A 26,335-nucleotide genomic window follows, 5' to 3' on the forward strand; every position below is an offset into this window, starting at 1 on the left:
TGCCAGACAGGTACTTAAGCAGGCCTGGGAGGGGGTTTCAAAGTGGTGTGAGGTCCCATGGGCTGGAGGAGCAATTGTGTTATGGGTATAGGTGACGCTTCACAGAAAAAAGCCGCTGCGTTAACAGAAGAGGGTTGATTCTGAACCGTCATTCTGACCAAGAGCACACAACACAGCCTGTGTTGACAAAACAGAAGAAACAGCTCCATCCTTGGAGCAACCCATAATAGCACTGGCCATGGAGAGCATGACCGAGGATCATGATGCTTTAACTACTTTTGAGTAATGAGATTCATAGGAGGTACAATTTATTTTTTATAGGTTCAGAAGCATGGCTCACGTGTGATCTACAGTTGACATTTCTAGAGGTTCCGGCTTTTTAGAAGACTGATAACGAGAATGAGAAAGAAACATGGCGATGTTCTAACTTTCCTGCTCAAGGTGCAGCTATGACCTCTTCTGGTGACCAGGACTTCCAACCCGACACACCGCTTTAACTACGCTGCGGATGAAGTGTAAACCTGATTACTTAGAATTACTTCTTGGGCCTTTGGATTTAGATCGTCCACCTGAAACCACAAACTGGAACCGGTGAGAGCTGTCTTAAGGACTGGGATCAGAGCAGTAATTCAATGTCAGCATTACAGAAAGTGGTGTGTTCCCAAGTTCTCAAGCAGGAGTACTTCTAACACGGGAAGCAACAATTTTGACTTCATAATTTTGATTGAATTCTTTTAAAATGATCCACTTTAATCGAGAACTTCTATTAGCAGTGAATTCTGAATGTGTTTAAAACCCATCTGGTCCTCTTCCAGTCAAAACCCTTCCAGTTCGTCCATAAAGTATGTCGGTATGTGAAGTTTTTTTTAAGTAGGCTTCACCCCCAGCGCAGAGCCCAACGCAGGGCTCAAAGTCATGGCCCTGAGATCAAGAATCAGATGCTTAACTGACTGAGCCACTCAGGTGCCTTTGATGTTAATAGTGAGTGAAACCCTAATTTACATTCTAGAATATCTGTTTTGAAGATAAGCAGATTTAAAAACACTTGCATGTTGCCCACTGAAGTGCTTAAGTACTAAAATAGTTACATTCAATCACATCCCAAATCTCCAAGATTTATCGGGCATTCATCAGAACAGGCCCTGTTCTACCCACTCCTCACAGGACTTATTTAACCCTGCTGCGAACTCTCCAACCCTACTGGACAAGAGGCAGAGAAAAGAAGGAAGCTCAGGAGCTGTCTAGAAACACAAGCCACGGTTTAATAAAATAAAGAGTGGTTTTATTGATAACATATAATTTCAGCTATATTAATACATATTATAAACTTTAAGGATTAGAAACAAACAACTTTATTCTTTACCGAGAATAATCTGGGTTATGGCCATATGTTCGATGAATCTTATTTAAGCCCCCGCACAGCGGTCCTAGATCTATTTTTCATATAATCAGGAAGTCATCATACAAGCTTTGTCTCAGGCCACATGTTTCATTAAGTAGAAATAAGACATCATGTTTTCTTCAGCAAATACTCCCTTTTTGTCACATCGTCCTATCTTCCCACATTTATCTTACTGTAATGTACAAAGTTTAACTTTTCACCCCCAAACGTCGCATCAGAGAACGTGCACGTTCGAAAGCGCAAGGCATGAGACAGCAGCTAAATGTCACTCTGCCCTGTGCAACTGGATTTTTCATCTTTGCCTAAAACCCTGCTTTATCGTTAAAACTACATGAATCCCACAGTGTAATACTTATCAGAAAAGTCTTTTTGTGTACACATTACCACGAAGACGGGAAACGTCAAACAGTCCGAGCGTTTGGCAGACTGCAGAAAGGAAAGAGGACCGTCGGAAAAGAAAATGCTTTAGTGTTTTAGAGCTGAAGAGCTTGGCGGACGTCATTCAAATTTCTCATCCCCTTCTTCCACGTCCTTCAGGTTGAGCACTTCCAAAGAACCTTTGCCTTTTGTCTCCTTTTTTATGAGCTCATCGATTTCTCTGAAGCAGCCTGGGTCAATGAGACACACCTGAAACACGGAACACAGCGGCTCACCACTGGAAGACGAGCGCGTGCCAACGGTCGGACGCAGCCCTCACTTCCTCTCAGACACACAGCACTTTCCGGGTGTCTCTACAGCTACTGCCTATAGTGCGAGAGTGAAGACGACGCGCAGGGCAGCAGGCAGGGTTCTAGTCCAGCCTTGCTCGCTTACAGGACACACACAGGCTCTGCGACAGGGGAGAACCTCCCTGTCTGAGGACATCTCTGGACTCCTCGTATATCAAGTGAAGTGGCTGGACTAAGAGAGTGTGGTTTTTTTGGTATCAAAATTTAGCATGAGGATTTACAGTTTGGTGAAAGCACCTCTTTTTAGCCACATCGAGGGAGAAAAGGAAGCATGAAGGCCTACTTAGAAATCATGTGTGAAGTTGTGAAAAGATCACAGAACTTCCACTGAGGGTGGAATGCTTAACACTCCCAGGCCAGAGCTCATTTATGCTGAGGCTGGAGGCAAGTCCCAGGGCCTGGGTGTGCAGACAGCTGAATCTCCACCATGTCTGACACTGTGCGGGCAGGGCCCAAAGACGCCATGCTTTTGCCACGTCTTTAAAATGCTCTGTGGGCAATGGGCGCTGTCTAACTTTTAGTCTTATCTCCAATTTCCTCATAATCGAAGACTCACTGTAAAAGACATTCCCTTATCTAAATGGAGCATGGATCTAACCAAAAAACAAACAAACCCCCCAAAATCCCAAGTGTGCTTAACTGTAATTTAGTTTTAGTCAGACCTTGACATTTTTACTGAATTCTAGGTTTAGATGTTTCTGGAAATGTCTTAATTGTTCACACCTTTAAATGTCTGTGACACATTTATGACTACAGAATACATGATTCTGGGAACACGGAAGCAAAAGAATAAGAATGTTTTCATCTTACAATTTCTAACTGCTGACTGTAGTCTTCACTTTCTATAACCTTGATCAGGGGTTTCAGCTTTTCTTTCAGCTTCTTCCCTTCATTCACTGGAAGAAGGAACCGAAGTCGCATGTGAGCACGTTCGATCTTCATTTTCTCCTTTAACTGTTTGATCACTTCCAAAGCCTGGCAAGACGAAATGGAAAACGTTGGCAATTCCTTTGCTACTTTTGCTGCATTACTTTGTAAGGTATTCAGAACAAAGCAGTTACCATCTAGCTGAAGTAGTTGCTGTTCTTAGATAGGACACAGAGAACATAACCAACTGCAGAAAAGATAAATTGGACTTAAAGATTACAAACTGTTAGGTTTCAAAGAACTACTGGCGAAGCAAAAAGGCAACCCATTAAATAGGTGAAAATATTAGTAAATCATACATTTGATGAGGTACTAGTATCCAGAACTCTTACAATTTGATAATGAAGAAACAAAGAATGGTCAAAGAATCTAAATAGTGATTTCTCCAAAGATGACCGAGGGTCAACAACCACTTGGAAATATGCTGAAATCACTAGTTATTAGGGAAATGCAAGTCAAAACCAGAACAGTATGCCCACGATGGCGTGGATTAATAACAAATACCATCAAAGACGTGGAGAAATCAGAGCCCTTAAACACAGATTGTGGGAACATAAAATGCCTCAGCTGTTTTGGAAAATGGTTTGGCAGTTCCTCAAAAGATTAAATAGAGTTACCATATGACCTAGGAATTCCATTCCTGGGTACAGAGAAATGAAACACGTCCACACAAAAACTTGTAATGAATTTCACAGCAGCATTATTCATGATAGCTAAAAAGTAGAAACAACCCAAATATCCATCAACAGAAGGATGAATCAACAGAATATGCTATTTCCATAAAAAGGGTTATTGTTGAGTCCTAAAAAGGAATGAGGCACGGATATGCACTACAACACGTATGAACTTTCAAAGGGCCACATATTATATGAGTCCATTTATATGAAATGCCCGGAATACAAAAGTCCATAGAAATGGAAAATATGTTTCCCCAACAGTGGTGAGGAGGAGGGTATGAGGAGTGAGTGCTAATGGCTACAAGGTTTCCTCGGTGTGTGTGTGTGTGTGTGTGTGTGATGGAAATGTTCTCAAATTAGTGGTCGCGAAGGCTGCAAAAACTTCGTTGAATATGTCACTCAACTGTTCACTGTAAAAAGGCGACTTATAGTCCTGTGAATTAGATAGAAATTAAAAAAATCTAAAATGTGGAGTTGAAAGGAGGTGAGAATCCAGGTTTTATCTTTAAAGGTTTGATTTGGATAGGAAGATGAGAGCTATGGTACATTTGTGTTTAGTTAAAAAAAAATTCCGTTACTTTTCCCAATAAGCCCCATTGTTTTCTTCCTTCCTCCCCAAAACCTCCTAACCTACTGCTGCCAGGTAGTGTCACTTTATTATCACAGAACATTTTCCATGTTTTCTTCAGAGAAAATAGATTTTCATTTGGATACTTTTGGACATTAAAAACCACTCACCTGCTGTTTTGTACTCTTGTTGGCTTTGACTGAATAGTGGATGTCCTTCATGGCCCTCTCTATAAGGATGACAGTGTATGGTCTCTTTGTCTCAGGGTTCACACACTTGTCGGCCACGATAGTCGCAATGTCCCTAAACATCTGCTCCAGCTGTGTATGCCGTTCTTTATCGGACACTTGAACCTCTCCTTTAGTCAAAATCTAAAAACAAAAACCCCCTAAGACTTAAATGTCTTTTTTTTTTTTTTTTAATATTTTTATTTCTAGGAGAGAGAGAAAGACAGCGTGAGCAGGGGAGGGTCAGAGAGAGAGGGAGACACAGACTCTGAAATAGGCTTCAGGCTCTGAGCTGGCAGTCAGCACAGAGCCCGACGCGGGGCTCGAACCCACGAACAGCGAGATCATGACCTAAGCGAAAGTCGGACGCTTAACCGACTAAGCCACCCAGGCGCCTCAAGACTTAAATGTCTTTATTGCACATAATTTGTTAACTGGTCACAAGAATTAATTACTTGGAGAAAAAATTAAATTCCATCCTCTTCAGCTACTCATACATAGGTAATAATCTGGGCTTTGCCTAAAATGATATGTTGGGTTATCTTGTGCTCTAAGATATTACTTATTGAGATGGGGGAAGGGGAAAAGGTAATCTAGGCAAAAATTGCAAATTGTGAACTCCTTGAAAAGAAATTCTATTTTCAGGTGTATTACACCAAAAATATATAAATGGACAAAAATAAGGTAACTTAGTAGAAAACTTAATTTTGGGAGGAGGCTTTGACAAAATATATTCATGTCCTGAATTACAAAAAGTGATGCCACACAAAAAAACTCCCCAGATAATCTGACTGAAATGAGCAGAGAACCTGAATAGACATTTTCTCAAGCAAGACATACAGATGGCCAACAGACACATGAAAAGATGCTCAGCATCACTCCAACATCACTCATTGTCAAGGGAATGCAAATCAAAAACAAAATGAGTTACCTCACACCTATCAGAATGGCTAGAAATAAAAAAACCAAGAAACCAACAAGTGCTGGCGAGGATGTGGAGAAAAATGGCACTGTTGGTGGGAATGCAAACTGGTACAGCCACTGTGGAAGGCAGTATGGAGGTTCCTCAAAATAATAAAACTAGAACTACCATGAGATCTTGTAATTTCACCACTGGGAACTTACCCAAAGAAAATGGAAACACTAATTTGAAAAGATATTTGCACCCCAATGTTTACTGCAGTATTATTTTCAACAGCCATGACCCAACCTAGGGGTCCACTGAGAGATGAATAGATAAAGAAGTAGTATACATACACAATGGAATATTACTCAGCCATAGAAAAGAATGAGATCTTGCCATTTGCAATGACACGGATGGACCTAAATGGTATAATGCTAAGTGAAATAAGTCAGAGAGAGACTAATGCCATATGACTTAACTCATACTTGGAATTTAAGAAACAAAGAAACAAAAAAGGGCATAAACAAAAAAAAGACTCTTATCTACAGTGGCTGCCAGAGAGGAGGTGGGTAGAGAATGGGTGAAATAGATAAAGAAGATTAAGAGGTACACATTTCCAGTTATAAAATAAGTAAGTCCAGAGATGAAAAAATGGCATATGGAATATAGTCAATAAGACTAATAACATTGGGGACAAGTGGTGACGACACTTACCATGGTGAGCGCTAAAGTATAGAATGTATACAAAACAATGTATTGTAACATATATTGTTGAATCACTACGTTGTACACCTGAAACTAATTCTAATATTGTATGTTAATTATACGTCAATTAAAAAAGTGATGTTACTCAGATCGAACTATTGTATAACTATTCATACCTAAAAAATAATGCTTCAAGTTTAACATACCTATAAGTACTTCTAATACAAAGGACGTTAAGGGGTGGCTTATGCTGCAGCTCTTAGAACTCACCTGCTTACAGATTTCTGTCTGGTCATCTGTTCCGAATGCACTGATCAGATCTTCCTTCTTTGCAACTTGACCTTTAGAAACATTTACAAACACTGAGTGGGTCTGTAGAACTTCATCAAGGTCTTTTTCCCTTGTGACAGCAGGAGAGAAAAGTCCTCAGTGAACACACTTGAAACTTGGAAATTCATTCACATTTAAATACAAGATGGCAGTGACGTGAACAACAAGAAACAACAAATACTCCTAACTGACCCTCAGTGTGAGGGAACATCTTCAAAACTCAGAACCGCATCCGTATTCCCACTTACTCATTGGAGAAAAACGTCACGGGATCACGTATGAAACCCTGAGCCGTGGGGGCAGAGGGCGAGCTGCTGCCAGGGAATACCGATCCCTAGATGGCAGCAGCGAAGACACTACGCACTTGGTGAAACTTACAGGGCAAAGATCTGTGACATCAGGATGTATGATAGCCACGGAAGTATTCGGAAGACTACGTCCGAACCCTTTAACAGGATTTTGGCAAAAGGAGCACATTTTTGGGATTTCTTGGCTGTGGCTTTTATGACACCAATTAAAACAAAGCTCCAAAGCAACAACCCAAACCACGCCAACTCAACAAAAAGGGAACCCTGGATTTAGGCGCTAAGCTCGGGTAAGACAGTGACTTTTCAAGCTCACTGCAGGAATAAACTGTCCATTTCCTTCCCTGTCAAGCCACCAGCTCGAAGACTAGGGGCTGGCCGCCTCGGAGGCGGCAAGCTCCCGCCAGAGCTCCCATGGTGAGGGTCACTCACACGCCGCTCCGCCAGCCGACGACTTTGTTCTTGTAGCAGGCGATTTCGAAGCGCTTCCCGGCGCGCTTCATCCGTACCACGGCCACATTGGTTAGGCGGATCTGGTTGGTGGGGGTGAAGATCGACATGGTGGCTGCTCACAGCCCTTGGGTCTGGTGACCAGGGCAGACCGGTGCCGCCGGCTGAGGACCACCTGAGCCTCGCTGTAACGACCCGGCGGCGCGCGGCACGACCACTACCTGCCCGGACGGCCGCCACAATACACCCGGTTCTTATTGCGCAGGCGTCAGGTGTGGCGGAAACCAGGCGAGGGAAAAGTGAGCAACGACGCCTGCGCGTTGTGGCTTTTACGACATCGATCTGCTCGCGACAAGAGAAGCGCTTTTCCTTGACGTAATTTACTTCCGCCAATGAGCTAAAGAGCCTGATTGGCTGGTGATGCAGATGGTTTAGCTACCGGCTGGAAACGTAGCGTCGTCTCTTCAGAGTTCCGCAGATTTCGGAGTTGTATTCTCCTTAAACTTCTCTTACGAAAAAATTGTAGAATAAAAAAGTTGAGGGGCGCCTGGGTGGCTTAGTCGGTTGGGCGGCCGACTTCAGCTCAGGTCATGATCTCACGGTTAGTGGATTCGAGCCCCGCATCGGGCTCTGTGCTGACAGCCACCTCAGAGCCTGAAGCTGGCTTCAGATTCTGTCTCTCCCTCTCTCTGACCCTCCCCTGCTCTCTCTCTCTCTCTCTCTGTCTCTCTCAGAAATAAATAAAAAACTTGAGAAAAAAGCGTGATGAACCCCCAGGAACCCATCGCCCTTCTTCAACAATTATCAACATTTTGCCGTTCACGTTCCATTCTCCCTCTTTTTTTTTTGTCAGAGTAGTTTAAAGCAAATCATAAAGTTTTAGCTTTAAATAATCTGTATTCCTCACAGATGAACGCAACAAGATTAACCATAATTCCTTAATAGCAACTAATAGCCAGCCCATAACCCAACTTCTCGAAATAATGCCTTTTTACAATCAATGTGTTTCAAGTGAGGTCCAAACAAGACCCCAGATTGCGTAAATTTAGATGACACGCTTTGAACCCGTGCATCTTTCCCAGGTTTTATTCCTATGCTACGCCTGTCTTGACCCTTCTTCCCTCTAGACCCGCCCCTTGCACCTCTGAACCAATCCGAGCGGAGCCGGGAGTGCTCTGGCTTCCTAGCTTGGATCTCTAGGCGGGGCTTCCCTCTGGGCCCGCCCCTTCCCCCTCTGGACCAATCCGGACGGGCCGGCCAGTGGCATGGCTGCCCCCAGCTCTACAGGCTCCTGGTATACTGGTAATGCTTCAGGGTAGTTCTGATCGTCTCCTGGTGTCCGAGCACGCCGCCAGGTTCTTCAGGTCTGCAGTCCTCCTCTGTCGGGGCGCAGGGCCTGGGCTCTGAGGAGAATGGGTAAGCGCCCCCCCCCCCCCCCCCCGGAGGGCGGCAGGCAAAATCGTGGAGGGAGAGGGGAAGGGAAACCGTTTTTCGGATTCTCCTGGCGGAGTGGCGTCCTCGGGGACCGTCCTTCAGAGATTGTTCCACTTGTCAGCCCGGGACCGCAGCCGCTGACGGCAAGGGAAGATCGATCCTTGCTTTTGTCCTGGCTTTTGCCTCATGAGGCCAGGGGATGAGTTCAGACTGAACAATGATTCTAACCTCAAGGAAAACGCATAGAGAACTGCCCACTCTCTTAACCCGCGTGTGCTGAGGGCTTTTGGTCTTTTCCACGGTGGAGCAGCGCCTGTAAACCCCAGAATTTAGGCTTAGCATTTTGAAGTTGCCTCCAGTTCAGCATTTGAGGCCAGGGCCATTCATAGGTCTCCAGAAAACGGGATGTGAAGTCAGTTGCAAGTAGCAGTGTGTTTTTAAGATAAAACTAGAGCAAAGAGAATAGCTTAGTAATTTTTAAAGCGTTTCTTATGGAGCACACAAAGCACAGCAGAGTTAATTCCACATAAAGTGTTTTGACTTTGTTCACTTCTCTAGCTTCCAAGTGCTATATCCAAATGAAGGTACAGTTTTGTGTATTTTTCGGAGTTAGTACTGTTACGATAATTATGTCACATGACCACATGCAGTGGTATATTCTTTTTATTAGAGTTGATTTTTTTAGATTTCTTAGCTGGGTTGTTGCATGTGAAGGTTGGTTTTAATTTTTATTCTTAACATAAGGATGGGCAGCTTCGTATATGTAACTTTGTATAAACTTACATGTATGTATCATTTTAAATTTAGATCCTTCTTTGGATACATGGGACTTCTCTTCACCTTTAATATCATTATGGATAAACAGGTTTTACATATATTTGGGCTTTGCCTTTGGCATTAGCCTTTGGATTTGTTTCCAGATTGTCATCAGGAAGCAGGTAAGTGGAGTTGGTTTTTATATAAGAGTATTAAGACATTAGATTTATAGCGAATTTACAGTGCAGATTTTCTAAGGTTTTCAGAAAAGCTAAAAGGAACTTTCAGTCACTTTTATGTTTGGTCTCTACAAAGTTTTCTTTTTTTTTCCATGTCTAAAAATTTTATTCTCAGTTTTTAGAGACTAATTTATTATGGACTAAGTTGTTTATGTTTTCTTTGATGGGCTGTGGATGTTTTACTCTTAAGATATAGGAAGAGTTCATGATGAAAAATTAAACCTTCATAAGAAAAGTCTATTTAGCACCTTTAAAGAGTAGTCCTCTTCTGTTTTCTTACCATTAATTAAGGATCAAAAAAGAAGTTCCTAGTCTTATTTTAATAAAGCACATTATGGATGAATGTATGAGTACTTTTGTCGTGGAGGAATTGGGAATCTTTATAGTCTTTTTTTTTTTAATGTCTATTTTTGAGAGAGAGAGAGAGAGAGAGACAGAGCATGATCGGGGGAGGGGCAGAGAGAGAGGGAGACAGAATCTGAAGCAGGCTCCAGGCTCTGAGCTATCAGCACAGAGCCCAATGTGGGGCTTGAACCCACGAACCGTGAGATCATGACCTGAGCCAAAGTTGGATGCTTAACCTACTGAGCTCCTCAGGCACCCCAGGGAATCTTTATAGTCTTAAGAATTGGAGGTCCAGCCTTTAAAGGACCTAATTATACCAAGGGGTTAATATTTGGGGGAGTACACAAAGATTAAGAGAATAGTAAAATCAGTCAGTGTCTATGCTGTTATCAGTATCAAAGTTGGGAAAAGATTCAAACTTGATGGATTTTGTGTAGTTGTTTATCTTTAAGGAGAAGAACTCAAAGGATAAATCTGTTCCAAAAGCAACTCGGGATTTGATGACAAATGGTTATATTGCTCTGCAAAAGAAGGACATCTTTGTGTCTGGAGTGAAGATTTTCTATGGTTCCCAGACTGGAACAGCAAAGGTGAGAACTTTATATATTTTTCTTTAGGTTTCTTGATTTTTTAGAAGATCCCTTAAAGGTGTCCATTCACAGTGAACTGAATTGGTCTTCTAATTTTCTTTTTCATCTTCTTTTTTCCTTCTCTAGCATACCTTTTCCCTTTCTGGGGTGTTGGGTACGTTGTTAACCCTTGTGCCCAATTCCAGCTGATTGGTGGTGTCTGATGGTCATTGTCATGAGGGGTTTTTGTGCTGAAGCTTTCTTCTGCCTCAGCAGAATGGAGAGTTCTAAGCCTATTATTGATGGTGGGTGCAGAAGTAGGGGATAGTGAAAAGGGAATGTCAGCAGTAGCGTCCAGTGTGGGATGGGCCCTGACTTTCACTTCACACATCTACTTAATAAAATGTGTCTTGATTTCCTAGTATTAAAAGTGTTAACAATGGACATCGAGCACTGTTTAAAGTAATATATGCTGCAGATATATCTGCTGTCGGCTTCTTTGTTGTGAAGGTCACACCTATTTAGTGCTTTCTAGGAAAAGATTCTAAGATGAACATGAAAATGAAGTTAAAAAATCAAGGGCAACTTATTTTTGTGTGTCCTAAAGAGGGTTGTACTGCCCCCTTGTGGATGTTTTGTAGAACAATATTTCTTCGTGTTTCAGAGCTCCAGCCCAGGCTTTGCTGCATATCCTAGTTGAAGGTCACTCATATCAAGTTCCGCATTAGGCAACCGAGGTGGGAAATCGGAAGACGTGTGAAAAAGGCATCTGAGCAGCCCAAACAAAGTCCTTTTATGTTACTCATAAAAGATCTCATAGCCTCTTTTTATGTATGTTTTTAATTTTTTTAAGAAGTCAAATCGACACTTGAAGAGTGTAGCAAATCCAGGTGTATGGAGGGTTCATAATGAAAAGTACTTTCTTTTATATATATGTATATTTTTAACGTTTTATTTCTTTCTTTTCTTTTTTTTTTTTTTAACATATTTTTATTTATTTCTAGGAAAGAGAGAGAGAGAGACAGCGCGAGCAGGGGAGGGTCAGAGAGAGAGGGAGTCACAGACTGAAACAGGCTCCAGGCTCTGAGCTGACAGTCAGCACAGAGCCCGAAGCGGGGCCCGAACCCACGAACCGCGAGATCATGACCTAAGCGAAAGTCGGACGCTCAACCGACTAAGCCACCCAGGCGCCCCATACGTTTTATTTATTTCTGAGAGAGAGAGAGAGAGAGAGGCAGTGTGAGCAGAGGAGGGTCAGAGAGTGAGGGAGACACAGAATCTGAAACAGGCTCCAGGCTCTGAGCTAGCTGTCAGTACAGAGCCCGACGTGAGGCTCGAACCCACGAACAGTGAGATCATGACCTGAGCTGAAGTCAGATGCCCAACTGACTGAGCCACCCAGGTGCCCCATGAAAAGTACTTTCTAGTGAATCTCTTTTCAGTGTTTCTTATTTTTGATTCCTCTGATGGCTATATTTATCTATGCTGTGTTTCTAGGTTGATCAATGTTAGATAAAAGTTCTTGACTTTTTATATTAGTTAACACAGACTTTCCTCAAATATCACTTGTTGGCCTGTTGGCGTAATGTTGTTGAGGCCACCTCACGGTTGATACGGGTGAGATGAGCCTCCTTATAGCTATGCCATCTGAATTTCTTTATTCTGCTTTCACATTTAATGGATTCGTATTTGCTGAGTGTAGATTAGTTTTTCATTACAGCTTTGAAGGCATCACTTCATTGTCTTACACCAGGCAGTGTTGTTGATGAAATGGCTAGTCTCCTCATTCCTTTGTCGATGATTTGATTCTTAGGTTTCTGGAAGTTTTTAGAGTCATGTCTCTGTCCTTGAGGTTTGGAACTTTTTGAGATAGTGTCTGGGTTGGATCTTTTTTCAGCTATTGTGCCAGACACTTGGGCTCTTTTGAAGATTTGTGAACATTTCTGCTAACATTTTTGGACATATTTTTTTGCCTTCCATTTTCTCTGTTTTTTTTGTTTTTTTTTTTTTCTTTCTGGCACTCGTGTTAGTTGGATGCTAGAGCTTTTGGATGGGTTCTTTGTCTTAAATCTTTTCTCTGACTTTTGTAACTCTTTTTTTTTCCACTCTAGGTTCTAGGATTTCAATTCCAAACCTCTTTTTGAATGTTTTATTTTGGTGCTTATGTTTTTAATTGCAAAAGGTCCATTTTGTTCATTTTAAAAACACCTTTATTTATTTTTGAGAGGGAGCTCGTGCACATGAGCGAGTGGGGGAGAAGCCGAGAGAGGGGGACAGAGGATCCTAAGAAGGCACCATGCTGACTGTGGAAGTGCTATGTGGGGCTCAGTCTCAGGAACTGTGAGATTAGGACCTGAGCCCACGTCAGACGCTTTCTGACGCTGCTATTTTTCTTTCCTCCTGCTTGTTCTCATCAAGTTCTTGGTCATCTGTGGTTTTCTGTTCATATTTAGACTGAAAGATGGGCTAGCTGGTGTGGGTTTTCTCTGTTCTTGTGTGAACAGATTTGTGTTATCTCATTATAAATTTTTCACCAATGTTCTGTGCAGGGGGGTGGTCAGGGCGTGCCACGTGACCCATTGGCCCCATATCTCCCTCTAACTACCACCTCCTTTTTTTTTTTTTTTTCAAAATTTTTTTAATGTTTTATTTATTTCTAGGAGAGAGAGAGACAGCGTGAGTAGGGGAGGGTCAGAGAAAGAGGGAGTCACAGACTGAAACAGGCTCCAGGCTCTGAGCTGGCAGTCAGCACAGAGCCCGACGCGGGGCTCGAACCTACAAACCGCGAGATCATGACCTAAGCGAAAGTCGGACGCTTAACCGACTAAGCCACCCAGGCGCCCCTGAAAACCCACCTCCTTTTTTTTTTTTTAAAGAGTTAAACTCTTTGAAAGTGTCTGCTACTCTCTAAGTGTCCAGTTTCCTTACCCCTGTTTTTCTTGGACCACTCTTGTTAGGCTTGTATGCCCTGATGTGTCCCCAGTGATTTCCGTATCGCTAATTAGTTCTCACCCTTCATCTTATTGGACACCCTTCTCTAGGCCATCCTCCTACTTGGCCAAGGCTAGTCTTCCTCACTTACCATCTGCTAATTTCTCCTCACCTGCTTGGCCTCCAAAGGTAGGAGGGGCCCAAGGCACAGTCCTTGAGGCCATGTTTTTATTTGCACTCACTGCGCTCCCTAAGGGATCTTATTACCTAGACCTTTATGTTCTTACCTGGTAGATACAGTTTGGCAAACTTTCTCTATGAAGGGCAAGGTATTTTATTTTTTATGCTATATGTTTAGGCTTTTAGTTTCTGTGAGCCAAACAGTCTTTGTTGCAGCTTCTCAGCGCTGCTGCCTCGGCGTGGATGCAGCCACAGGCAATATGTAAATAGGCGGCCTGACTGTGTTGCAGTAACTTGCACCTGCAGAACCAAATGGAGGGCTGGGTTTGACCTGCAGGCCTTAGTTTGCAGGCAGTGATGGCGCCGGGATTCAGGGCTTTCATCTGAACTGTTCCCCTCAACTGCAGACTCTCTTATTCACTTACCTGTCTTAGATCTTCATGGATGTCTAGTGGGCATCTCAGAATTAAGATGCTCAAGTTAAACTCCCAGTTTTTTGATCCACACCTTTTTCACTTACAATCTTGACTGACTTCCATCTTTCCAGTTGCCTAGTTCAAAAACACCCGTTGACTTCTCTCTTTTTCCTCCTCCCCCTCCCCCATGCAGTTTGTCTGCAAATGCTGTTTATTCTACTTCCAGAATGGATCCAGGTGCCAGCCACTTCTCAGCACTGTGGTTCGGGGCACCCTCAGATTTTGTCTAGATCATTGCGGTCACGGTCGTGTCCCTCTATTCAGCGCCGCTTGGCCCCTCCCCCAGCTTTAGGACCTCTCAGCTCAGCAGCCACAGGGACTCTGAAAACTTAAGTAAACCCACATTCCCAGCAGCAACCTTCTCATTCACTTAGAGTAAATGCTAAAGCCCTCACCGTGGCCAGGAGGCCCTCACCTCTGGTTTTCCATGATCTCTTTCACCTCATGTCCTTGGTCCCCTGCTCTCCAGCCTTGTTAACCTCCTGGCCAAGCCTGCTCCCTCCTTAGGACCTTTTCACTTCCATGTTGCCTCAGTTTGGGGTAGCCTCATGGCTTGCTCCCTCATGTCCTGCACGTTGCCTCGAATCTTCTTCGAGACCACTTCTCCAGTTCTGACACCGTCTACCCGGAGTTTTTGTCAGATCCCACAGGTGTAAGGGCCCGGTCTACCAGACTTGTCTCCATGTCAGATGCCCGGGGCCACTAGTCCCAGGGGCCACCTGTGTTGTGGCTCGACCAGCTATAAATTCGATCCCAGGGTCCTCCTCAGGTTCCATCATTTCCTAGGATGATTCACAGAACTCAGGAAATTGCCCGACTGGCTACGTTTACTGGTTTCTTGTAAAGGATACAAGGCAGGAACAGACAAATGGCAGACACGCATAGGGCAAGGTACGGTGGGGAGGGGCGGCTCGGAGCTTCCGGGCCCCTCTCTGTGCACCACCTCCTCAGCGTATCAGTGTGCTCACCAACCCAGAAACGCCCCGAATCCTGTCATTTAGTGGTAGGAATGGACATTTCAAATCATTGGCCATTGATTACAGAACTCACTGGGAATGATGGTACGGAAAGTTCTAAACCTCTAATCATGTTGCTGATTTGGGGGTGAGCAGCCCCCGTCCTGAAGCTACCCGGGGCCTGTCTCCCCATGAGTTGTTTCAGTAGCATACCAAAGTCAGTAAGTTCCAGGGGTTTTAGGAGCTTTGTGCCAGGATCTAGGGACAAAGACTGAATATGTATAGATATATTTTTATCTTACGCACCTGTCCTGACTCTCCCTGTGTATAATAACATCTGTCCCCATACCTATAACTCTGTATTCTTACCCTTCACCCTGATTTATTTTCTTCCGTAGCACTAGTCATCCTCTGATTACCTGCGTGTTTTCTCATTTCTTTGTTCTGTCTCTGTCCCTTAGAACGTAAGCTCCCTGAAGGCAGGGACCACCTGTGTCTTGTGCACTGTTGTGTAATAGTGCCCAGAACTGAGACTGGCAGAGTAGATGCCCAGTCAATTAATGGATGCTTGGCAGGCCTGGCTTTAGTCCTGGGAGGTGGGGAGCCAAGTGTAGACCACTAAGCAAAAAATAGGAAGGCGTTTTTCCAGAGTGCCAACACCTTGCTAGAGGTCCGAGCTTTCCCCACACGTTGGGTTCATTTTGTTGGGAAAACAGGTATTTTGTCTGGGGGTAAAGGGCAGATGTTGCCTCGGCTGTGTGTTCACTTGTCCCGTGTACAGATTGCTGATGGGTTCTTCCCTGCCCTAGGGTCCCCCCCCCACCCCCCAGCTGTGCTCTAGCGGCCGACTCTGAGCCCAGAGGCCCTCTGGGGTTCTGTCAGGAATATGGACCCTCCCCTACAGCTTTCTCCTCCCTGTCAACCTGGTTCTGTTTGCTTTTTATCTTCCAGAAATATGTCATCTTTCTTACATACCACAGTCTCTTCCCTATTCAGTATTTTTTATCACCTATATGTTTGCTCTGGCGGGGCAAAGCATCCGGAGTGTCAAAAAGCCAATTTAGATTTAGTCCCGAATATGTACTTACAGAGTGAGAACAGCACGGTTGAATGATTGATCTCCATAAAGATGCTTGAGAAAATGGTAGATGTGAGAATAGAGTTTGTGTTTATGATGATAAATGTCAGTCACTGCAAAAAGTTTTTCATGATAAATGCCTAGTCGCTTGCCAACGGGGGTAAATGAAGACTGTGCTTTGCTTATTTAGCTCATTAAAGAGTTTTTTCTTTTTTTCCCATTAGGGATTTGCAGCAAGTCTTGCTGAAGCAGTTACCTCCCTAGATCTGCCTGTGGCAGTTATTAATCTCCAAGAATACGATCCAGACGATCATCTAGTAGAAGAGGTTGGTAATTGTGTTAGTTTTTCTTCAGTCCAGACTCTCAAATGTAACTGACCTCCTGTGTTCTGGGATACATAGAATCTTCAGAATAAATTTAATTTTCATGCCAAGGAATTTCATTTGGCTGAGCTTGCCATGTCAGTCAGAGGTGTTGACTGTGTGGTGTGGGACCTGTCCCCCTGGCCTGTGGTCTCTCCTGGGGCGGGGGTGAAGGTGGGGAAGCTTGGGTGGCTTGAAGTTCCCTCCTCCCCCCTGAGCCCATCTCATAACCCAGGGAAGGTTGTGACCGATGGCAGCGTGCGGAGCCTGTGAACCACGTGAGAGCTTGTGGGGAGGTCAGGAGCTGCTGGGGTAGCAGAAAGAGCATGGGTTTGGGGGTCACAGAGATCTCTCACTCCCTGCGTGACCTCCGTGCATTACTTAATATCTGTGTGGGTTTAATTTCTTCACCTGAGAAGTGCCCCTTCCTCTCTAGTTATGTCAGGGCAGTTTGCCCCCAGCGGAGGTTCTCGAGGCATGCTCCTGCAACTCCCGGGAACTTGTTAGAAGTGCAGGCCAGCCCCGGCGAACTACAGTCTGGATGTGGGACTGTATGTTTACAGGTGCTCCGGGAGATTCTGAAGGAGCGGAAGTTGCCGAAGCACGTAGAGCAGGGGTTAACGGACTACTTCTTTCCGTAAAGGGCCGGATAGTAAATATCCGATTTGGGGACCGTGCCCACAGTTCTGCCTTTGAGGCACAAAACAGATGTGTAAACAGATGAGCCTGCTGTGCTCTGATAACACTCTATTTTTATAAAAAAACAGGCAGTGAGCTGGACTGGGCCTCTGGGACATAGTTTGCCGGCAGCCTCTTAGTGGATAACCTCGTAGCTGTAACTGTTCATTTCTTTCTCCCCTGAGAAAATAATGGGGTGCAGATGAGTGACCTTGGATATGCTCAGAATTACTTGTGAAAAATTATTAGCAAACTTTGAGATTTAATTATTATTATTTTTTTGCCATCAAATTATTTTATTGAGATTTCATTGTTAATAAAGGATTTCTTATAACCTACCTCATGACTTGGAACTTAAAAACAACATTTTTTTAAGGTTTATTTATTTATTTTGAGAGAGAGAGAAAGAATGTGAATGAGGGAGGGGCAGAGAAAGAGGGAGAGAGGATCCCAAGCAGGCTCCACACTTGATTTCATGACCTACGCCGATATCCAAGAGTTGGCCACTTAACCGACTTAGCCCCCCGGGCACCCTGTGACTTGGAATTTCTGAGGTGCTTTCAAGCAGATGGACTCCCACGGCCTGCAGGCCTGAAGGCGTGTTTCGTGCCCCCATGCAGATGATGGTGCCAGGTGTTAAGTTACCTTACATTTAAAACGTTTTACTGCATTAATTTTTCACGTAGTTTTAAAGAGATCTTTCTGGTTTTCTTCCTGACTGACTTGATTTTGTTTCTAGTACGACAGTTGGAGATGATAGGAGCTTATAGTCTGAGGACTGGAATGGAGTGTATGGTTAAGGGCACCGGGGGCATATCGGCAGGGGCGAGGGACTGGGTTTTCTCCCTGTGCACAGCGTCCTTGCTCTGTTTTCTTCCACTTTTGAAAGTGAGTAACATTTTGAAAGCACCCTTCGTCCTTAGAGATTAGTATTAATGCGGATGTCAGCATTTTGAAAAAGGGTTTTATTCACTGATTAAGTTATATCGTGAATATTCTTCTGAAGTAATTACTTTCTCGGTTAGGTTACTAGTAAAAACGTTTGTGCCTTCGTGGTTGCAACGTATACTGACGGTCGACCCACTGAAAGCGCGGAGTGGTTCTGCAGATGGCTAGAGGAGGCATCCAGTGATTTCCGATTTGGCAACACTTACCTGAAGGGTATGAGATACGCTGTGTTTGGCCTGGGAAATTCTGCCTATGCAAGCCACTTCAACAAGGTAGGTGCAAGGTAGGCGTATGCTGAATTGTAAGGATAAATTCTCTTTTAATTAAAAAAAATTCACACACAACGTGTGAAATAATCCACACACTTTGGTACTTCATAATAAACTTGTGTTAACTCTATTCTAGTGGGGAATTGCTACACCTATGTATCCAAGCTGGGTGCATAGTGGACTCTCGGTACATTTTTATTGAATAAAATGCTTATAACCCTCTATCGTCTAGTGTCTTAGTGGCCTGAACTCAAGGCCACTGAGTCCAGTCTGCTGTCCCCAGGTAGGACCTTGTGGATGGAAGGTCAATGGTTCTTTGGACTTTCTCAGCTACCTGGTCTATAGTTGAACAACCTTTACAACTGAAGCTAACTCTGAATACAGTTGAGCTCCTTATCTTTTAATGATTAATATGTTTTAATGCTTATTTAATTTTGAGAGAGAGAGAGACAGAGCGTGAGTGGGGGAGGGGCAGAGAGAGAGGGAGACCCAGAATCTGAAGCAGGCTCCAGGCTCTGAGCTGTCAGCACAGAGCCCGATGCGGGACTCCAACTCAGGAACGGCGAGGTCATGACATAGGCTGAAGTTGGATGCTTAACCGACTAAGCCACCTGGGCACCCCAATCATTAATTTTTAAAGGGAAATAAAAGACAAATATTTGCTGCCTTTTATGTTAATAAAACATTGTTTTGTTTTCCTAGATCTTTTTTCTAAATGCAATTACCTTGGGCTCCTTTTCTTTTGCGTCCTATTCTCTATACTTTAAATAATAAAAATATAGAGCCTCTCTGTTCCTTGAGGTTCTAAACAGTTACTAGAACTTTTGTTTATGTACTGCTTCCCAATATTGGATCCAGGCACGCTCACCTATCTTTGGTAGGTTGTGAGTAAAGGTGAAAGTAGAGATCTTTCTTTAAACTTGTTTTCATTCAGTTATATCAAGATGTGTATTTCTGCCTATATTTTCAAAGCAACTAGAAAAAAAAAAGGTAAAATTCAGATATGTAAATGTTTAATGCCTTTCCACTCAAGAAGGTTGCTAAGTTTTGAACTCTCTTTTTTTTAATGATTTACTTTGTGAGAGAGAGGGAAAGAACAGAAGTGTGAGCAGAGGAGGGACAGAGAGAGAGAAAGAGAGAGAGAGAAAAAGAATCCCGAGCAGGCTCCTTGCTGTCCGTGCAGAGCCCCACGCAACTGTGATACCACAAACGGAGCCGAAATTGAGTTGTACAGTTAACTGACCCAGGCTCCCCTTAAGTGTTTGAACTCTTAACTGTGCTTCTTGGCAGTCCCTGTGCCTCAGCCTAATTGCTTCCTACTCTTAAAGTTCTGAGTTTATGAAGTCGTGATTCTTGCCAAATGGGCTGCATTTGCACTTTCTTATTAAAATGAGCTTTGCTACATTTTGAAACTCATTTTGCTAATGAGTTATTTTATTCTGACCATGACTTAGAATAAGAGTTTTCAGAGTCTTTTTTTAGGTAGTAATCCTAACCTTAATAAAAGGTTTTTCTGTTCCTTTATTTAAAAAAAGTCTTTTGCAAGGTGCCCCAGTAGCTTGGTTGAGCGTCCGATTTCAGCTTAGGATAATCTTGTGGTTCATGAGTCTGAACCTTGCATGGGGCTCACTGCTGTCAGTTTCAGATCTTCTGTACCTCCCCTTTTTGCCCTTCCCTCGCTTGCACTCTAGCGCAAAAATAAACATCTTAATTGTTTATTTAAAGAAATACTTGATAAGTATTGATATTTATATATTAATATTAATATTTATTAATAGTCATATTTATATAATACTAATATTATGTAAATATTAAATATTTATTTTTGAGAGAGAGAAGCAGAGCTTGAGTAGGGTAGGGACAGAGAGAGAGGGAGACACAGAATCTGAAGCAGGCTCCAAGCTCTGAGCTGTCAGCACAGTGCCCAGTGCGGGGGTTGAACCCACAAACTATGAGATCGTGTCCTGAGCCGAAGTCAGACTCTTAACTGACTGAGCCACCCAGGTGCCCCAAAACATAATAAAAAATTAAAAAAAGTCTTCTGCAGAATCTTGTCAGAATGTAACCCGTGTAGTGCTTCAGGTTGTGGCTGGGGCTGGAGGGCCTGCAGCCCTTGGGCTAAGCTCCCTCTTCCCAGCAGCAGCCAGCGACGGGTCCCGGAGGAACACGGGCCTTTTGCAGCGCAGTCTAGAAGCCTGTGATGTAGAGGATTGTGTTTAAGCTCATCTGTCTTCTTGCAGGTCGGCAAGAATGTTGACAAGTGGCTCTGGATGCTTGGCGCTCATCGTGTGGTGGCTAGAGGGGAGGGGGACTGTGATGTGGTCAGAAGCAAACACGGCAGCATTGAAGCCGACTTTAGAGTTTGGAAGACCAAGTTCATCTCCCGGCTGCAGGCACTTCAGAAAGGAGAGAAAAAGCCGTGTGGCGGCAACTGCAAGAAAGGCCAGTGTGAATCATCCGCGGTACGGAGCCTCTGTGTCCCTGTCTCGCTTCTGTCCCCCTGAACCTCACCTCTGCCCGGAGAAACGCCTTCTCTGGCTTCCAGTTAGAAGGGTGATCTGAGACTCACGTGGTGGCCGTCTAGAGAGAGCGCGGCCTGCAGAGGGAAGCCAGCTTGTGCTGAGTGCCTTCCCACCTCTCTTATTTAGCAGTCGCATGGGCAGCAGGTAGGAGCGAGGCTGACGTTAGGGATGTCCCAGGCTGAGCTCCTGTTCTCATGTCCCCTCACCACGTCCTCCTCCTGACCTGCCCGAACGGTTCCTTTAGTCGCTCAGGCTGGAAGGCTGCCCCAGCCTAGATTCCTGTCTTTTGTCCCTCACGTTCTAAACAAGTCTCTCGGTTCCTTGTTCGGGTACCTAGTTCCTTGGAAGCTGGTGTCACCAGGCTGTTTCATGGTTGGCGGGCTGTCCTTTGGCCACCGAGTCACTGTGTCATTCAGGAACCACTTTACATTCTGACTTACTTTCTCTCCTCCCTTGTTCCCGTCATTACCCTTTGGGGCAAAGCCCTCTGTTGAGGTGATGGTTCTGGCAGCCCGGCCTGCCCGTTGCCTGGCCTTCACACCCCCAGCAGCCGCCTTCTTCACTCACCTTGGTCTCTTCCGTGGTCACCTCTGAAATTTCGTGTTCCTATGACCTGAGCTCTCACCTGCCTCAGGCGTCCTACTTTATTTAAAAGTCTTTTGATCCCATCCATGCCTTTTTCGTTGGAGAGTGAAAACTGCTTCCTTCACTTCTGCCCTCACCCAGGTTAGATGTCATGCTCATTCCTTTACAGACATCTTCAGTTGCCTTGCCATCCACTCCCTTTTCTCCCCAAATGGCCAAACTCTAAGCCAGCTCTTGACCTCCCACCTGCCTTCCCCATTGTCTGCTGCTTACTCTTTGACCCCGGATTCATGACCACAGGCCCACGTGTGCACCCAGACCTGCCCTGCAGTCTCCAGCGCTCTTGTGTGAGTTCCCTTTCTCACTCTCCAAGGTGACAGATTAATCCTCTCCACACCCAAGGGTGCCTGGGTGGCTCAGTTAGGTGAGCATCTGGCTCTTTTTTTTTTAATTTTTAATTTATTTCTGAGAGAGAGAGAGGGACAGCGTGAGTAGGGGAGGGTCAGAGAGAGAGGGAGACACAGAATCCGAAACAGGCTCCAGGCTCTGAGCTAGCTGTCAGCACAGAGCCCAGCGCGGGGCTCGAACCCACGAACCGTGAGATCGTGACCTGAGCCGAAGTCAGATGCCTAACCGACAGAGCCACCCAGGCACCCTGGTGAGCATCTGACTCTTGATTTCAGCTCAGGTCATAATCTCACGGTTCGTGGGTTCGAGCCCCACAGCTGGCTCTGCGCTGACAGTGTGGAGCCTGCTTAAGATTCTCTTTCTCACGGAGCGCCTGTGTGGCTCAGTTGGTTAAGTGTCTGACTCTTGATTACGGCTCAGGTCATGATCTCCCAGTTCATGAGTTCAAGCCCCATATCAGGCTCCAGGCTGGCAGTATGGAGCCTGCTTGGGATTCTCTGTTCCTCTCTCTGCCCCTCTCCTGTTTGTTCTCTCTCTCTCTCTCTTGCTCAAAATGAATAAACTTAAAAAAAAAAAGATCCTCTCTCCTCCTCTCTCTGTCCCTTCCCTACTGGTGTGCTCATGTGTGCGTGCACTCTGTCTCTCAAAAATAAATAAACCTAAAAAAGACCTCTCTCTGCCCCTTCTTCCGGCTCTTGTAGGAGGCCATCAGAGATCTCCCGTAGCCCCCAACCCACCTACACATCTTCCCCCGTCTCTTATGCGGTGGGAGACCGAGGGTCTGAGTCCTGTGAGAGCCGTTCTTCACGCTGGAATCAAGGCCTTTGTTCCCTTGTTTATTGCGTCTCTCCTGCATTGTTAGCCTCTCCCATTCTACCAGCTTGTTCCCATCAGTTTATGGACGTGTCCTGGAATCACCTGTGTTTAAACAAATAGGAAAAGCAAATACAAAACAAATGTTTCCTTTGTTCTGTGTGTTTCAGGTGCTATTTTGTTTTTCTCTTCTCTTTTATAGCCTTTTTTTTTTTTTGCTTATGTTTGCTTCCCTTCCTGCCAGTTGGTCCTTAATCTTTTCTTTTTTTTCTTTTCTTTTTTTTTTTTTTACAGTGTTTAAACAAAGGTAAAATTCACTTAGAATTACCATTACCCGTTGTAGAGGATACAGCCCAGTGGCGTTTAGTACCGTCAGTCCTGGGTGACCAGTTCTGTACGTGTCGCTATGCTTGTTCGGTTTGCAGACTCGCCAGTTTCCAGCTGATCTGTGTCCATGCTTGCTGGCTCTTCCGCAGGCTCTAGTCAGCTGCTGAAACCCTCCAGGGAGATTTTAGTTTGGTTCTTACACTTTTCAGATCAGGAATTTCTTTGTTTCCTTTTTATAAGGATATTCTCTGTCTCTGTGTCGATATTCTCTATTTCGACATTGTTCTCTTGGTTTCTTGGACCATATATAAGACCACTGGCTTAAAATCTTTTATCCAGTGAAGCCCAGTGGCAGGGATGGTTTCAGTTGATTTGTTCTGCAGATAGGCCAGACTTTTTTATTTCTTTGCATGCTTCATTATATTGTGTTGAAAACCACGAGTTTTGAATATTACAACATATTAACTCTGGAAATCAGATTCTTTCCCCTCCTCAGGGTTTATTTTTATAGTTTCCTATGGCTTATAATTGCTGGTTTGGAGACTTTAAAAACTATCTTGGTAAAGACTGTTTATTGTATGTGGTTTCTTTAGTTTGTATTCAGCTAGTGTTGTGACAGGTTTCCTTGAGTGTCATTTTTGGGTTTCCTTTTTCTCGATTCAGTGTTTACTTGGGTCTTGTAAGCCTTTGTCAGAACTCTGGGAATTAGAGTTGAATCTGTTGAGTTTTGCTTAATTTTTAGGTGTTTCTGTGGTTCTCTGTCCTGCCATTTTGCGACATCACTCTTGGTTCTTAACACATAAACAGATTTAAGGAAAGAATTTTTTTAATCAGAAGTAACACTTGTACTTTTAAAACTTCAAGTAGTACTTCTAGGCTTATCATTAAAAACTATTCCTTCTTGCCTTTTTCTGATTTTATTTTCCCTGGGTAGTCACTTAAATTCTACCTTTACCTCTATGTTCCTAAATAATAGGCTCTTCTTGCTCTTTCTTGATTTTTACAACACTTCACAGTCTCTCTCCCTCTCACGGATACACACCCAGTGTCACTTCCCTTCCTCTCATTTTCTTGTGCTTGTAGCACGTTTTCTGGCTAGACTGTTGTTTCATTGTTGTGACTGTGTATGTGCTCGCATCTGTGCTGTATACTGTGTTATTGCAGTTTCATTGTTTAAAAAAATTTTTTAACGTTTATTTCTGAGAGAGAGAGAGAGAGAGTGAGAGAGACAGAGTCAGAGTGTGAGCAGGGGAGGGAGAGAGAGAGAGGGAGACACAGAATCCCAAGCAGGCTCCAGGCCCTGAGCTGTCAGCACAGAGCCCGATGCAGGGCTTGAACCCACGAGCCATGAGATCATGACCTGAGCCGAAGTCAAAGGCTTAACCTACTACCGAGCCATCCAGGTGCCCCCACACTTTCATTCTTACACATTTATTTCCCTTAGGTAATAGCTACGTCAGTTTTGATTTCTCTGTAATCATCACTGATTCATTCTCAGATTCTAATGGAACTGATTATTATTATATAGTGTTCTATAGTTTTTGTTGATTCCCTGGGGGCTTCTCATGAGTCCTTCCTCCTCCTCCTTGGCGTGGCTGCTGTCCCTGCCTTGCTGCGGCCGCAGTCCTGTGTCTTCTCTCTGCTGGAACCCACGGCCGTCCTCTCACTGGTTTCCTGGGTTTGATTTCCTGCATCTGGTCTCTCCTGTCTTCTAATTTCTTGGTTGAGTCTTGTTTTGGGAGCACGCTCTCTAGTAGTTCTCCGAGAAAGGTTGTTTTGGAAGTAGATTTTCAGAATGTTTGTATCTACATGTCTTTATCTTGCCTTCATAGTTGATTGATGCTTCACTGAGTACAGAGTCGTAGCTGGGAGTAATTCCCCGCCCCCACCCCCCCCCAAAGTTAAACACAGTGATCTGTTGTCTTCTAGTTAGAGTGCTGCTTTTGGGAATTTCGGTTTAATTTGGTTCTGCATTTTTTTTTTTTTTAAATAAAATCCTTCTCTATCCCTCCCAGAAACTTTAGAATCTTTGAATAAAATCCCTCCACCTATCCTTGGCTCTTCTTTTTCCCCCAAGACTTCCTGCTTTCTCCTCTTGCCTGGGACGTTTATTTCTGGTTTACGTGTTCATGAGAGCTGCAGCCTTGTGGGGCCCCAGCTTTGACTTTGGTCTTCTGTGTTAGACTCTCCTCCTAGATTCTTTCCTCGACTTTCCTCTTCCCTGGTCCTGTCCAGCTGTCAGAGTAGCTTCTCTGAAGTTCAGCAGATGCTCCCCACTCCATCTCTCACTTACCTCTTAGGATTCCCTTTTCAGTTCACGCTGGTCCACTTTCAATTCCTCATGTCTGTCAACTCAGTGATACACCTAAAATTATGCTACTGGAATATTGTTAACTCTGTGTTGCTGATTTGCCACGGGAAGGGTGTTCAGTGTCCCTCACACCCTGTAGCTGGAAGCAGAAGCCCCAGTGCATGCTTGTCCACTCCGCGTTGGCTCTCTGCCCCATGGTGGCTGCTTCTTTCTAGGTCCGAGGGCATCGTGTTGACCCCAAGGACCTACCCATGGGTAGTTTTCTGCCTTCATTTTGCTTGGCCTCTCACCAGGATTTGATACCACTGACTCCTTCTTTGAATAACTCTTCTCTTGACTTTCACGGTACCATTCTCGTGGTTTTCCTCCTCTATCACCTGTGGTCTTCTTTCCTAATCTAACCTCTGCGTGTTGAAATGATTCAGAGCTCGGCATGAGGTTCTTTTCTTTGTTGATACTTTCTTCCTGGGTGATCTTCCCTCGTCTCATGGCTGTTAAGTACTGTCCGTATGCTAGTTATTCCCAGGTTTATATTTCCGTCTCTGAGGTCTGCCTTAAATTTTGTTCTCTTATGTGCATCCTCTTCAAAATCTCTGCTCAGGGGTCTGAGGCATCTCATACTTTACAAAATCAAAATGGAGCTTTTCATTTCTACTCTTCTGGCCTGTTTCTCCCCAAATCTTTCTCATCTCAGTGAACAGCACCACCATCTCAATTACTTAAAAAAGAAACTTAAGAGCCATGCTTAGTTCCTTCCTTTTCCTCATTCCTGCATTTAGCTCTTCATGAAGCCTGGTTGGTTCTGTGTCTAAAACAGAGGTCAGGAAGCTTTTCTGTAAAGGGCCAGCTAGTAAATATTTCCATCTTTGTGGGCCACATCGTTTCTGTTACAGCTGTCTGTCCTGCCACCGTACTAAGAACGTAG

General features: G+C 44.2%; 2 protein-coding genes across 2 annotated transcripts in view; one reads left to right on the forward strand and one right to left on the reverse strand.

The window, feature by feature from the left end:
• Positions 1 to 1,260: 1,260 nt before the first annotated feature.
• SBDS (SBDS ribosome maturation factor) lies at positions 1,261 to 7,532 on the reverse strand. Its single transcript, XM_039238096.1, has 5 exons — positions 7,206 to 7,532; positions 6,409 to 6,538; positions 4,473 to 4,673; positions 2,941 to 3,105; positions 1,261 to 2,029 (listed from the first exon to the last, which is right to left on the reverse strand). Exons 1-5 carry the CDS (start codon positions 7,331 to 7,333, stop codon positions 1,901 to 1,903), a joined length of 753 nt encoding a protein of 250 aa, XP_039094027.1. The 5' UTR covers positions 7,334 to 7,532; the 3' UTR covers positions 1,261 to 1,900.
• A 932-nt stretch (positions 7,533 to 8,464) lies between these two features.
• The window catches only part of LOC120235688 (S-adenosyl-L-methionine-dependent tRNA 4-demethylwyosine synthase TYW1), a 201,939-nt gene continuing 184,068 nt past the window's right edge, over positions 8,465 to 26,335 (forward strand). The window contains exons 1-6 of the mRNA XM_039238105.1: positions 8,465 to 8,639; positions 9,465 to 9,595; positions 10,435 to 10,587; positions 16,412 to 16,513; positions 18,253 to 18,447; positions 20,685 to 20,906. Of these exons, the coding sequence (XP_039094036.1) occupies positions 8,636 to 8,639; positions 9,465 to 9,595; positions 10,435 to 10,587; positions 16,412 to 16,513; positions 18,253 to 18,447; positions 20,685 to 20,906 (807 nt within the window). The 5' untranslated portion in view covers positions 8,465 to 8,635. The remainder of the gene's footprint in view (positions 8,640 to 9,464; positions 9,596 to 10,434; positions 10,588 to 16,411; positions 16,514 to 18,252; positions 18,448 to 20,684; positions 20,907 to 26,335) is intronic.

The sequence above is a fragment of the Hyaena hyaena genome, unplaced genomic scaffold (genome assembly GCF_003009895.1).
Source record: "Hyaena hyaena isolate Hyena2069 unplaced genomic scaffold, ASM300989v1 scaffold_135, whole genome shotgun sequence".
In the NCBI taxonomy this organism is placed as follows: domain Eukaryota; kingdom Metazoa; phylum Chordata; class Mammalia; order Carnivora; family Hyaenidae; genus Hyaena; species Hyaena hyaena.

Bases quoted from the DNA above. Each gene is read 5' to 3' on its own strand.
- SBDS (XM_039238096.1), bottom strand. From the start codon at position 7,333: ATGTCGATCTTCACCCCCACCAACCAGATCCGCCTAACCAATGTGGCC. The intron at 3,106-4,472 runs GTGAGTGGTTTT...TCGTCTTGCCAG, and splicing joins ACAAGAGTACAAAACAGCAG to GCTTTGGAAGTGATCAAACA. The intron at 2,030-2,940 runs GTAAGATGAAAA...TCCGTGTTTCAG, and splicing joins ACAGTCAGCAGTTAGAAATT to GTGTGTCTCATTGACCCAGG.